A 15,033-nucleotide genomic window follows, 5' to 3' on the forward strand; every position below is an offset into this window, starting at 1 on the left:
ATACAGCTTTGCCAAAAGGACCTGGAGTGAACCAACCCTGTCATATCTTACCACATATGCAGGAACGACCAGAGAGTACTATATTTCTCAGTTTTTCCATTAAAACTATTTCTAATCATTTGGAATACCAGACATCTAAATTTGGCATGCAATTCTCCTTCCATTTCTGGACTACAGATGCTCTTGCTGCTACCAGCATAAACATGATGTCGTTATTTTTAATATTTACATCTTTTCCTTCAATTAGTAATTAAATATATAATTCTTCTGTTTCAAGGACAGGTGGTATATAGATTGTATTTATCTCCCTAATAACTAATTTTTGGAATTGCCAAAATGTGTAGCTTTTACCTAACAAATTTATGAGGAAGATTTTCTAGGTCATCAGTATAAAAACTGTGGTTTAACAAATTCTTAAGTTTGAATTTTTCCTGACTCTAATTTAATTATTTTTGTATATATTTCCAAACATTCTCATGACCTTTGAACATTGAATACATCAACGTTTATTATGTATACCGAAATCAAAGACAACCCATTTTCCTTTTTTTGTTAAAAAAAAAAGTAGACATATACTGAGACATTGTTGAAAAACATTTAGTTGAAAGATTATTTTATTGACATGGAACATGAATACACATTTTAATTTTTGTTTTTAATAGTATTGCCTACTAGTAAAAAAACAATGAGGATATTCAAGAGCAAAATGCTTTTCAAGCTGCATTTAACTAAATAACATTGTTACAATAAAAAAGCAAAAATGTCCAAGAAACTTTTTCCTAACTTTATGCCCAAGATTGACTGTTTCTCAAATATGAAACAGATTTCAGCTTGTTATCCCCAGACAATGCTGCCAATCTACAGATGGCTCCTAAGCATCCAAAACATGGTAAGCCTATGGAAGTGTTCATGCTTAGTGCAGTAAATATTAATATGACACTGCTATAATTTCCTGATCTGGGTCAAAGCTCAGTAGGAAATCTCATTGCCATTTTTTATTCCCAGTTCCCGAAAAGACATTTACCTTTCTGTTTTCTTGATCAGGACAGCCCTGAAGATTTGCTCCTGAACAGTCTTCTCATTCTTATTAGTTGGCTGCACAAAGGGATGGAGAGCAGCCAAAATGAAGCCCTGCTGATACAATTCTTGCAGTTGAACTGGAAGATCACGTAAGGAAGTGAGCTTGATTACTGTTGATCCTGGTAACTCGGCTAAAAAAAAAAAGGTAGATTTATCAATAGACCTGAATTATGCTCTGCAAGTATTAGTATTTTAAGTATCTACAAGTATATTTGAATCAGCCCAGCAAACTCAAAAAATTGTCACATTGTGAAATAGCCCCCGTTGATATAAACTGGTATTAAAAATGGGAAGGGGGGCATTTTCAGTTACCTTTTCATCCCGAAATCTATAAACCCATAAACTGAAAAAAAACAAAAAAAACCCCTGCACTTCAGTGAGACTTTAAAATATCTGCTGTTGATATCAATGCAGTAGATTGATAAACATCACAAAGTACACCGCTGCCATGTCATTGTATGCATGAATGGAGAAAGCAACTGTTGTGACAATACGATGGGCAAAGCTGAAGCCAGCTTAAGGATGGGAACGGAGTCCAAGATAGGCAAGAACACTGTTTCTCTCTCCAACGTTCCTTTTCTCCTCTTTCTGATACCCTGTCCTCTCTCTTCCAATCTGCAAAGGACGGACATATAACTTACCTCTTGGAATTTAACCAAGGTCTCTATGGAACTGAAGGGTGCATGTTACTCTCTATAAAAGTTGCCAAAAAATTTAAAATATTTTTAAATAAAAAAAATTGAACTATAGAATGGCACTCATTTCCCTAAACTGTGACAGGTAACCCTCAGCCTGCTTGTGGCTTTCTCCTCAACAAAAAAGATCCTCAAATTGGACCACTGGAAGTTGGTAGAAAAATGGCTGATTTTCATACTAAAAAATACAAAAAACCCTGCACGCTAAAAATTAGTTAATCCTTATAGGTAATCCTAATTGATCCCCCCAGAAACATGTGATTGTGGCGCGTATAAATACAATAAATAAATACATAAAATGTACAAGAGGCTTGAAAAATTGCTGCTGTTACCCCTCCAGTGATATCAAGGCATCCTCTTCATGACCTCTGTTATTGGATGGGAAAAAAAGGTTTCAGGGGGTCAACTCAGCATTGTCTCATGAGCATAAAAGGGTTTTTTCCCCTAGTAAACGCATCTCTATTGTGCTTGTGGGATGTCACATGGGTCACCTGATTTCCACTTCCTTCTTCTTCTTGGGTTTGGGCATTAACGATCTCCATTACCTTCTGGCACACCTGCAAGCAGGAGGTGCTGCAGAATGCAGCTCTCATTCTTTCATCTCGCTTGCACGCAGACTTTTCTATTTCCATAGAAAATGTCTACAAAGAACCAGGGATGAATAAGTGCTTTCTACTATGAAGCTACTTGTATCCAGATATGCTGAATAAATGTAAGCTACTTTTTTTTTCTCTTCATCTAACTAATGTGTGACGACTGAATTCTTTTCTGAACATAATTAAGGTTAATGTGCAAGTTTCTTTTTGGTTCACGCTTCTACTTTGCAAGATTATTGTTAGCTGCTTGGAGTTCTTTTATTAACCTTTAAAAACGCCATCATTCATGACCTCTGTTATTGGATGGAAAAAAAAGGCTTTTTTAAAATGAAAACTGGCTTCAGCTGCAAAGGTCCATGTGCCCCAAACTATGCTTGCATTCCAAACCATGATTCGTGCATCATCTATAGAATATTCAATATGCATATAAACAGTAAAATCTCACTCAAGCTTGCAATCAAAAGGAATTTATCAAATATATAAAGATGTGTTAATACACATATAGCTGTTTTCCACTGCTCTATCTTCAGGAGAATTCATTCTGTTTCTCAGCACAGGCCTCTTTAATTCCTTTCTCATCTGAGGGAAATTCACACTCTTTTAGATACTAAGCTTGAGAGGGATTCAGTGTGCTCAGGACCCATCCACAGACTAAGAGCTTACTGAAGATGCTCAAGTTCTCAAAAGCTATGGAATACAGACTACATGAAAGACTGTGCACTCTGAAAAAATATAATCTACTGTATTTCCCATAAGAATTACCTTTTTTTAAACAAGGAAAGCAGCTATTATCAAAACTAATAAATGTAATAAACCAGTGATAAAAAGCATGGTTTAAATATACTCAATTTCTTACTCTGCTGTTGCAGGTATATGCAATGCAGTTTCTTACTGAGAAGTGCAGGCCACACAGTATCATTTCAAACATATCATCCCCCCAAAAACCCTTTTCCTAGACTGATCAATCGGTACTCATATGAAATAGCATGCAAATTAATTATAAAATTTAAAACAAAATCTATTATACAGTGAAGTATAATATACCTTTTGTTAAAGAAATACAAATTGTCAAGTAGACTACAAATTATACTGGCCCTGCACATTAAAATCATACAAAACAATTTTACCTTTAAAAAAACCTTCCTTTTCTATTATTATACTCAGTTTATCTTTTTTAAAATACCCTGAAGCCCTGTAATTCAGATTACATGATAAGACTATCCCTTTGAATAAGAATAAGAAAGCCAGTTTGGTACAGTGATTAAGGCATCAGGTTAGAAACTGGGAGACCGTGAGTTCTAGTCCTGCCTTAGGCGCAAAACCAGCTGGGTGACCCTGGGCCAGTCACTCTCTCTCAGCCCTAGGAAGGAGGCAATGGCAAACCACTTTTGAAAAACCTTGCCAAGAAAACTGCAGGGACTTCTCCAGGCAGGCATTAGAGGTCAATTATGCCTCAAAGGCACACACACTCAAGCCAGAGGCTGGAAATTCTCAGATGCATCTATGAAGCTACAAGATCTGAGCTGCAATAAAGTTAAGAACATTAGACAGGAGCAGAATTAAGAGTTTTCTGTACCCCTTTACTGCCATCTAGCAGCTGTCTACATTTATGCAGCCCATATAAACTGCAAAAGGGCATTGCTGATACTTGCAACTACTAACACTATCCCCAATGCAAGGACCAAATGGAGTTACTGGTACTCTATGCACTTTGCTGCCAATGTCTATGACAGAAACTTTTCTGGCTGCATACCCTAAAATAGGCCACCTTCTCCACTCCAGTGTGAAACTGCAGGACACAATAGCTTCTCCGCATCCGCTAGCTCAATTCTGGTATATACTGTATGTTTTGCTTCTGTTTTGCTTTAGCAGATCATAAAGCGGATCCGATAACATAAAACCTGTTATTTCTTGATATAGTCTATCATCTGCTAGCATTGTCTTTCTTTTAGGCAGAATGATAAATGGACATATAATGGATAACAGGAAGGGCAATATTTAGAAATCTCTTGGGGCCTAATTGTGATTATACTCTTTATCTAATTATAAGTATTAATTAGGCTAACAATACTAGGAGGTTTGTCTTATTATCTTAACTCTGCTTTGTTAATGGTTTCTGTACCTATTTTTTTAAAAATAAAATTGACACAGTCTCATTTTTGCATTTAATTTCTCTCTGGCTTCTCTATACTCCACCTTGCTCTTGCAACCATTTGTATATGTGCTTATCAACTAGTTCCCAAAAGCTACTGCATACAGTAATACATTTATGAATATGCAAGCTGCCACTTGACACCTTGTTGTTTCTGCTGCAACAACTAATACAATTATCCTTCTGGGTAATCTGTCATTAAGGTATCTAATGATCTACCAGGGTTATACTTCTTGTTTGGCCAAGAAGGTGTGCTAATTTTCTTTTATCATGATTCTGTCTCTCATCATCTGCAGCCTTCCTGACCTCCCAATACTTTACAAGGGAGACAGAATACTTTACATCGTGACAGAAGGGAAAAGCAGCCAGGATTAACTAAGAAATCTTTTACTACTTTTGGATGAGAAAACCTTCAAGAAATTGGAGGTTTTTAGCACCAACTTATATTTTCTGTCTCTTCTAACCCAAGGCTTTTTGGAGTAGTACTTTAAGCATACAATTATATAGTGAGGTTGGAGAATACGATTTGCTTAAATTATCCTAGGACTGTGCAGGCTTCAAAAATGGCTCAGGTGAAAAGACTTTGGACATCATGCAAGCAAGGAATTCATTCATTAAACAGTAGTAAGGCAGTGACACCTTTTCTCCAATTCTCCCATGGAAACCTGAAAAAAGTCAGGTACTTTAAAAAACACCAGAGAGATGTTGAGCTCACACATCATCTGAAGCACTTCTTCAAAATCATTTTTTAAGCATGCTTAGCCCTTCAGGAAAATTCATAGCTGAGGATTGACTGATTTGAATCTGGTTTTACCAATTTAGTTACAACTGCGATCCACAGCACCACAAAGTCTCACACTTTCAGAATGCTGCCTTTTTTACCATGAATATTCTGAAATATAATCTTGAAGATAAAGCAAAAAAATATGTTAAAGCTAACCTTCCAAAAAGACTTTATTAAAAAAAGGCATACAAGTACAAATACAGAAGCAGCCCTATCACTCTCGTTTTCTACCTTACAGTAATAATATTCTCTACAAGCTAATAATTTTAGTCACTAAGCAATATAGAAGTAAGGGACGCGGTGGCGCTGCGGGTTAAACCGCTGAGCTGCTGAGCTTGCCGATCGGAAGGTCGGCGGTTCAAATCCGCGTGACGGGGTGAGCTCCCGTTGCTAGTCCCAGCTCCTGCCAACCTAGCAGTTCGAAAACATGCAAATGTGAGTAGATTAATAGGTACCGCTTCGGCGGGCAGGTAACGGCGTTTCGTGTAGTCATGCTGGCCACATGACCACGGAAGTGTCTACGGACAAAAGCCGGCTCTTCAGCTTTGAAACGGAGATGAGCACCGCCCCCTAGAGTCGGACACGACTGGACTTAATGTCAAGGGAAACCTTTACCTTTACCTAAGCAATATAGAAGAATCCATAAACATAACAATTGATATATTTCAGCATTTTTATTTTCAAAGAAAAAAGAGGGAGGGAAATGAGTATAATGCTGAATGTTCAAGTCATAACAGGTGTGGCACTGTGCCATTTTCTATTAGAAAGCATAACTGCCATCGTTAATTGCTAAATTTAATAAATATTCCTATTTTCCCTAGATTACACTGTGACTCCTATCCTTCATTATCCTTTTCCAAGCTGATTTGTCTAATGACAGCTAATACGATACACGAAGAGTGCTCACTTTCTGGACACTTAAAAACATGTTTTAAAGATGAAATTTCATCACATTATGGAGGTTAGAGCAGAAAGGTAAGCTTTCATAGCACACAAAGGAAAGAAGAAAGGTATCCAATGTGCTAAAAAGCTTTATAGGTATAACTGAAATTATTCCAAAAAGGATAGCCAAATACTTTCAATACAGTACTCTGGGAATCTGTTGGTTCACTAAATATTTTAAAGGATTCCAAATGCAGTTTTGGTCAAACTTATTAGGTGAATGTTTAAAAAGCATTCTTTTCTGATGATACATATTCATCTAATAATCTGGTGAGGTTTTCCATTAATTCCAGTAAATTAGTATAATATTCAAGAAACCTGCCAGGTCCATCTTGCATATCAGGTCTATAGTCCAGTACAACCATCATGAAGGTCAAATACAGTCCAGGATATCCTCTTAATCGTGGTTCAGTAGAATGCCTTATTTTCCCTGTTCCACAAATATAGGTTGGTGGAATTGTGTTGTTACATATTTTCAAAGATATCAAGATATATAATTACTTATATCCAACTTAGAGAAAAATGAAAGACGAATGAAATATATAGTGTCTTTGAGCAGTAGAAGCAACTTATTTTTCCCAGCATATAAGTTGACATCAGCAACATATGTTTCTGATAAATCTTTATGGTAAAGGTAATTGCTGCAACTATAATTTCATTTATTCCAAACATCTACACTTAACTTAATAAAATATTCTGAACACCTGCAGAAAACCATCTCCCAGCATATTAATTAACATTTTTATGCTCATCTTATATAAAAACATAAAGATGCATTCAAACTACTATAATAAATTTGCATTTGGTTTTGGGTCCCTCCCAGGAGAAGTGGGTTAAACCACTTATTCAAGGTATATTACTTCAAAATGAGCTTCAAAACTCAAATTTCTCATGAGTTTCTATACTATTTTTTTCAATTCTCCGTATGTGCAACCCAGCTTCACCTACTCCAGAATTTACTGTCCGTCTTGCATAGATAAGCACAGGAAATTTTAATTTGTGTCTCCATATCATATGTATTTATTCAATATCTGCAAAGTATCATCACTGAAGATTGGGAGCAATAAGATCTGTAGCTAAGCACATCAAAAGGATACCAGGTTAGGGTAGGCAGATATAACCTTACTCAAGTTTGTAAATAACCTTTTCTTATATGCCTTTTCTGGTTACCAAAAATGTGTAACTGTACATAAGGTTAGCTGAGCCCACTGTTTCTTGATATGGTCAACTGACTAATCCATAAAGTTACTTCTGTACTACATATGGTGTGTCTCCAGCAAGTCAATTGAATTCCTATGCTGGATGTCTAAATCCTGCTATGCAATGTTTCAGACATAGATACAACATGGCTCCTATGCTGGCTCAGTCTCATTATGAGACACTTAGGATATTATTTATTTAGGATATTTTTAGTTTAAGAACATTGTTAATGCATATATATAGGCCAATCCATGAAACGAATATAATAACTTTGTAACTTCTGGCCTATATTTGAGCCTGAATGTGCAGCGGTTCCCTGAGGCCTGGAAAATATTTCAAGGGTTCCTCCAGGGTCAAAAAGTTGAGAAAGGCTGCTTTAGACTTATCACAGTATTTGTCACTGACAGAGAATCTTGTATGAAAAGGGAAAGGAACAGTGCAAATGTAACCCAGAAGTTGAGTGCCAAAGGCAAGGATCACACACTTGTCCAGCACTGCAAAGATTTTTTAGTGTTATAACCTTGATCCTACAACCTAAAACCCTCAGGCTACACAGAGCTCCTATAGCCCTTGATTATGGCCCAAACAGCCTATTCAAATATGGCCACCAAATCTGAATTTTTAATTAAATTAAGTCAAATAAAATTTAGTATTTGCCCTGGACTATACTTCTTTGTCTAAGACCAATCTACATTTTGATAACAATCTTCAATACATCGGTCAAACCCCAAGCATGGCCTAGTCTTGAACAAAAATTGCACACCCCTGCTTTGGATAATTCAGGGTCTTTGAGAGGGAAGAATAATCTCTGTATGACCTCCAACACTCAATATACATTCCTAAAATCTGTGTTCACCCCTCCCCATGAAAGGTTGTGGAGAGCCACAGAGAGACACATACTCTAAAACTGAGCCAAACTGTCTCAGAATTTTCCCCCCAAAGATTACAATAATACTGATAATAAAAACAATGCTTCCAATTTCCCTTTTTCTCACATGAATTTTTGACTAATAGCATCTTCTTCCTCTTTTGGTTCAGGTCATTGTGGAATATGCAAAATGATCATTAAACTACTAATAAACCTTAGAATCATAGAATCATATGATTGGAAGGGACCTTGGAGGTGTTCTAGTCCAACCCCCTGCCCAAGGCAGGAATCCTCATACCACCTCAGACAAATGATTGTCCAATATTTTCTTGAAAACCTTCAGTAATAAGAGCACCCACCACTCTGGGAGGCAGGCTGTTACACTGCTTAACATTTCTCATTGTCAGGAAATTCCTCCTTATTTCCAGGTTGGATCTCCCTCTGACGAGCTTCCACCCATTGCTTCTTGTCCTACCTTCAGGTGCTATGGAGAATAACTCAATGCCCTAATCCCTGTGGCAGCCCTTCAAGTATTGGAAGACTGCTATCATGTCTCCGCTCAATCTTCTTTTCATTAAGCTAAACATACCTAGCTCCTTTAGCAATTCTTCATAGGATTTAGCCTCCTGAACCTTCTGTTATTGTTATTTCTGCACCAAAGTACTTTGGGGGAGGCAGGGGGAGAAAGAAGCTGAGATGCTACTAATAAAAACCTCTATCTAAATTTTCTACCTACAAATAGGTGGAAAATTTTGAGAGGCTTATTGCATGCAGTCTACTATTTCCAATAATGACAAGATCTTATTTGGGATGCTGTATCTGAGATCCACATTATTTGATTAATGCCTCAAAATTTGCTTTATCAGTGACAATCAGACTATGAGGGAGATAGACAGACAGACAGATAGGAGTACTGAAGTGAGGATAGCACAATTTCCAATGATTTAGTATGCTCAATAAAAATTACAACCCACTTTTAATCTTATCAATTATGGAGCAGTCCCATTCCCAATTTCACTGACAAATACATTTCCTCTGAATGATTGTGTCCAGGGAGTACCGAAAAATAAAACGATTAACAATTCCTGAAACAAGTACAACCAAATTGACTGACATTCTAAATGAATGAGTCTGTATTTACTAAAACAAAAACAATGCCTGTGATATTGCCTGTGATCAAGCAATATATCCAAGTCATGAATATTGTAAAATAAGCTTGCACAGTTATCTTTTTTTGAAAAATGGAGATAGGAAATTAGAACAAAAAATGTGTGCAATCAAACTTCAAAATGCCATTAACTAAAAGTATGATTTAGTGAGGAAAGAGGGATAATATTAGTAAATATTTCATATATTTTTCTTTATATATTTGAGTCACACTCTCTCAGCTCCCTTTTTGCTTTGAAACAGTGTCATAAATTTCTCCTCAAACAAATCAGTAATAAAAATGCAAGACAAACTTCCACAAAGGCAAACTCTATTTATTTTTAATATAATATCTAAGCTTTTAAATAGAATAAAAAGAGCATTAGGAAAAAAAAATGAGTTTTTAAATTTTTATTTATTTATTTATTCAATTTCTATAGCCGCCCATCTCAACCAGTGACAAATAGGCACTCAGAAATACACTCCCTTTTTTAATATATTAGAACACTTATCATTAGTAATATTCCGGAATGTTATTACCTAACATAATAATTCAGTAATGCAGTTAAACAAAATATGCATCTTACAGTGTAAGACTTGGATTATACATAGATTTTTTTCCTTACCTTTTTTCTAACACACTGTTCCTTGCTAGTTAAGCATTGTACAGCGATGCAAGAAATTCCACTACAATATATTTAAATGATATGGACATACACTATGCATAAGACTTGTGGCTTTTCTCATGGTAAAAAAAAAAGATCAGATAAAGCCTCCAAGCTCCACTGTGTCCAGTTCATGGAACAGCTTTTAAAAAATATTTATTATATGCTTCAGCAAATACTACAAAATCAGCTAATGGAGCCAATATGATCAATGCCCTCAGCAGACACTGGCAAACTTAACAAAATCAATTTGGGATGTAAATACTGACAGAATTTAAAGTAAAGGCAATTTCTGACATACTAGAAAAAGGCTAAGGTCAAAGGACAGCAAGCCGCTGAGTGTTATTGGACAAATGTGGTTGTATCGACTCATTTCAAAAGCTACTATTCATTTATATTAAGTTAGTAATCTATTTTGAGAAGCAGAAATAAAACCTCAAGCCAGTGATATCTCCCTATCACAGTGTTAGGAAAAGCAAACTGTATGAGCTGTAGTTGGCCTTTAAATCATTGCATCTAAGCCAATGCAACAGAAAGTGCCAGAATGTAGCTGATGAGAGTATCAAAATAAGATTCCGTTCAAATGCCAGATACAGTACTGGATTTTGTTTTCATATTCTTAATAGGAGTATGGAGAAATGAAGATGGAAGCAATAGCAAAGAGAAACCCAGCTAAAGCAAGTCCCATCCCCCACAAAACGAACAATAAACTGGGAGGCTGATCTCCATGTAGACGTTACAGGATGTCTCCCCACCCTACCCTATTACAGAGAAATAGCAAGCAATTTCTTGAAACATATCACATTTAATATATTACATTTAATCCCAGTTTGCTCCTATTCCATTTCTTCAACACTCATGGTGACTAAAAACAATAATCAATGCAGTATACAAGCAAGCCTGAAAATGGTTCAACAACTTTGCTCTCTGCTATACAAAGATGACTTGTGTAATGAGTTACATGTTTAAAACCTTTACTGATCTCAACAAATCCAATATGTTATGCCAGTATTCTACTGTATTACCATTTCTGGAACAGTAAAAGGCCACTGTTTATTACAAAGTAAGCAGTTAAAGTTTTAAATCAGGAGTAAGCAGCCCATAATCAACACATGCCCTCCAAACTCCTTTTTTGTGGTCCACAAAGGCCTTTGAAACTGCACAGCTGAAATACAAGAGCAAACCAAGGACAAATGGAGATACGGTTTTCCTCTAATTTTAGCAGTAAACAAGATTTAAAAGAGTGTAAGTTAAGATAAACTAAAAGTCCTTCAAGTGGAATGCAACACCTGGTGACTTCACGGACACATCCACAAATTGGGACAGCACAGAAGTGGTTTACCAATAAAAAGCAACCCCTGTACACACATGACTGCTCTGTAGACACAGACTGCCTGATTCTAAATAATTAGAGGTGACATTTTGCTGGCCAAATCTATGCTGAATTCAAAGTGGTCTCAGCCCAGAATTTAAAGGGAGGAAATTTGGAGGGGAACTCCCATTGGATTCAACATGCTAGTAAATACTTAGAGAGCTTGATCCCTCTTTGTTCCCACTTTTTGAGCACCTCCTTAGTCTGACTGGGAACTGTATGTGGTATCACTTGGCTCCTCCCTTGCCTTGCTTTTTCTGCACTCATTTTTGGCACTTCTAACATTGCCCCCTGTTGCCCTCATTGCCTTCTGACACAGTCTTATTGGCAAACCATGAATTGGCATAAAGTACTTTCAAAAGAAAATGGAGATTTCAGATGATGAAATGACTTGTGCCTCCATCCTAATTCTCTTTAGTCAGTGCTTCAATCCAATCCATTTTGCTTAAATCAAATCCAAGAATGGGGAGTAAAACTCATTACTGTATCTTAATTTCTGTGTACAAAATAATCTATGAAACAGTTCAGCACTAAGCATCAAACAGCTCAAGCTAAAATTTCACTTCAAGTTCCCTGTCTATGGGCAAGAAGTTTATTTGAATAATGCCCATTTTTGTTCATGTCTGTATTTTTGGGACAAACCTGAATACAAATTCTCAGTACAGCTGTAAACTGAAAAGTTCTTGTTAGCAATGCACGTGAAACAGTACAAATACTAGAAAGGAATCAGAGATTGTGCATTTCCAAAGATCAGATACAGCTTTTTTTTCCCTTGAGGAAAAAAAAATCTTAGAAGGGAGTGAAAAACTCTCATTAGCTTCTCATATGAACTGTATGCCAAAGTTTGACAGGTATGCCAAGCAACAAACTTCCCACCAGGTTCTCTTAATAGTCATTGTACAAAGTTCATTTCAAATAACAGGAAGCCTTCACACATTAAAAAAATTAAAACATTCCAATATGGAGAAGTCCTAGAGATGTCACATGCTTCCAAATGAAAATACCAAATAAATTAATCAGAAAACTATGAATAAACTATGAAGCCTAGAAATTAAACTGATTGAGTCTTGAAGAAGTTAAGGGATGATGCAGATAATAATGAAAGAGGAATAAAAATCAAGTCTGCTGCTGTTACATTTTGCCAGCTAAGTTTGCAACAGTTTTCTTACATAAGAATAACAAAGAGTATAATCATATGAATTAATCTGCTACCTCCCATTGCACTGTTTATTAAAATGCAAAACAAACTGACCTCCACTTGTACTCTGCATCTCAAAAAGAAAAAAGAAAACAGAAAAGAGAAAAGAGAAAAAAGAAGAGGGAGAGAATGGCACAATAAGTGGTCTCTTGTTAAGTTGCTCTTATGTGAAGTTTGGAACTGTTTCAGAATAATTTTTATTTTGCTACTGTATTGTGTTTATTTCAGAAGGCTGTGCTCAGAAACAGCATCTGTCTTTTCTCTGTAGCTTTGCCTCTTTTTTAACCAGCTGGGTTGACTGCCTTGATGAAGCTTTTCAAATGATCAAATGGCTAAAATTAAAACATATTTGCAAGATTATTTTCATTGTTCTTCACCACATGTTCACTGAATAAAATGCTTCATTATTGTCTGACTTTTTGTTATCAAGCTGTACCCTTTACACTTCCTGTCAATTTTGCTGTTGCCAATTTGTTGAGAGAGAGAAAATGAATGGGTGGTTTGACAGTTAAGTAAGCATTTGATAGCAAGCAATCTTTAGAAACAATCACCCATGTACCGCTTTACATGTTTGCTTATCATTTTGAAATTATATTTTTGTAAGCAATGTAATGTAAAAAATTGTATTTTTATAGTATCACACTTCAGGGGCTTGTTAGTCATATTACAAAACACAACACACAATGAAAATGAAATAACGGCATTGTAGGGTAAGACCAATCCTAATACAAAAGAGAAATTGCAATGTCTTTAAAATCTAGGGCATTTATTACCATGATCAGTAAACCTGATAAAGATTTTAAAAAGCTATCTATAAAGAGAATGACAATCCTTTTTTTCTGTAGATGTTTTATATAATTGTAATTCCAGATATAATTATAAATTGTTGGCCACCTGTTACATACAACTGTTGTTTTATAATTTTTTACAAATAAAATTCAGGCACACGCAGATGGAACACCCAGTCATAACAACAAAGGGAAAATGTTGTGTATTTGGAAGAAATTATAAAGGGCTACTTTAAGCTTATATGAAAATCCCTATCTTTTGCAATTTTTTATTTTCTCCTTATTACAAGGGTTTACTTAAGATGTTCTGGCTTGAGTATGTACATGTGTATATTAATAAAACAAGATGTGACCTAAAGCTTGATATTGCCAATTTTTAAATCATTTTCTAGAACCCTTCAACTTTATTAACCCTATTAACTTCAAGACTAGATGTATGTGATGATATAAGACCATTGTTATATACTACATAATTTCCTTTACACTGCTAATATCAAATATGGATCCTATTATAAAAAAAATGTTTTCGCTATTCATTTTTATTAAGATTACAGTATCAGAGAGGCAGCTTGTTTCAGAATGTCATACAGTATAAAATAAAACTGATAAAATCAGAAACATCAAATGTCTTTTTTTCCTTTTCTTTTTATATACTACCTGAAGAATGTATCTTGATGGTCAGTCATCTAAATATGGTGAGTAAATTAATATATTATTCCTGAAGGACACAATGATAATTTCTAGTTGTGTCTGTATTCACTTAGCCTAGGAAGTACTGTTGGAAAGGACGGATAGTTCACACTGTTTTATTTAATCACATTGCAGTGTTAAAGTTCTTTGTTTGCATAGCTGATGTTGTTTAAAACAGCGTGCTCTGCAACTGAAGAACCAAAAAATGAAGACCTGTGTAAGGCACGGGACGAACTGCAAACTGGGGGAGATTATAATTTAAAAATAAATTAACTACAGAAGGTAATCTGTGACATTTTCAGCTCCAAGAAAAAGCACTATAGAAAAGGAAGATAAATAGGTAATTGAATTAATTATTTTGCAGGAGGTTCAGCTATACACAAATCACTTTATCAGACCCCAAATGCCTCAAAATATTCTCTGCCTTCTTTTCCAACTGGCCTCTTGGATAAATATTTAAGTGCAATTATACATGTATTTGAAAAGTTTTTTTTAAAATTCTTTGTCTGTGTTATAATAACCATTTGTTTGTTTGCCCTGGCTCTGCTGCTGGCATTTCTTAAGTCTTTGAAGACTGGAAGTTCCATTAAGCATGGGGTGTAGAGTTTTGGGTGACCTTATCAATGTGATTTTTCTTAACATAACTGTAGTTGCGTGGACTGGGTTAGATTCTCCTCAGATGCCATTATGCTATTATTGTGTTATTATAATTTTTGTTTTTGTTTTCTCTGTTGGCTTTAATCCAAGGTTCCCCAAAGTGGTCAATATTGATCTCCAAGGATTGATGGGACTATCCAAGGGATTGATATTTTTATTATTATTATTTGTAGTACTAGTAGTTAAAGTAGTATTTATTA

At 35.6% G+C, this 15,033-nt stretch overlaps 1 protein-coding gene across 1 annotated transcript in view; it reads right to left on the reverse strand.

The window, feature by feature from the left end:
• Positions 1 to 15,033, reverse strand: part of RFTN1 (raftlin, lipid raft linker 1) — a 116,120-nt gene that overhangs the window by 72,891 nt on the left and 28,196 nt on the right. Inside the window, exon 3 of the mRNA XM_063303862.1 lies at positions 1,025 to 1,211. Within this exon, the coding sequence (XP_063159932.1) occupies positions 1,025 to 1,211 (187 nt within the window). The remainder of the gene's footprint in view (positions 1 to 1,024; positions 1,212 to 15,033) is intronic.

The sequence above is a fragment of the Candoia aspera genome, chromosome 4 (assembly GCF_035149785.1).
Source record: "Candoia aspera isolate rCanAsp1 chromosome 4, rCanAsp1.hap2, whole genome shotgun sequence".
Taxonomy (NCBI): Eukaryota; Metazoa; Chordata; class Lepidosauria; order Squamata; family Boidae; genus Candoia; species Candoia aspera.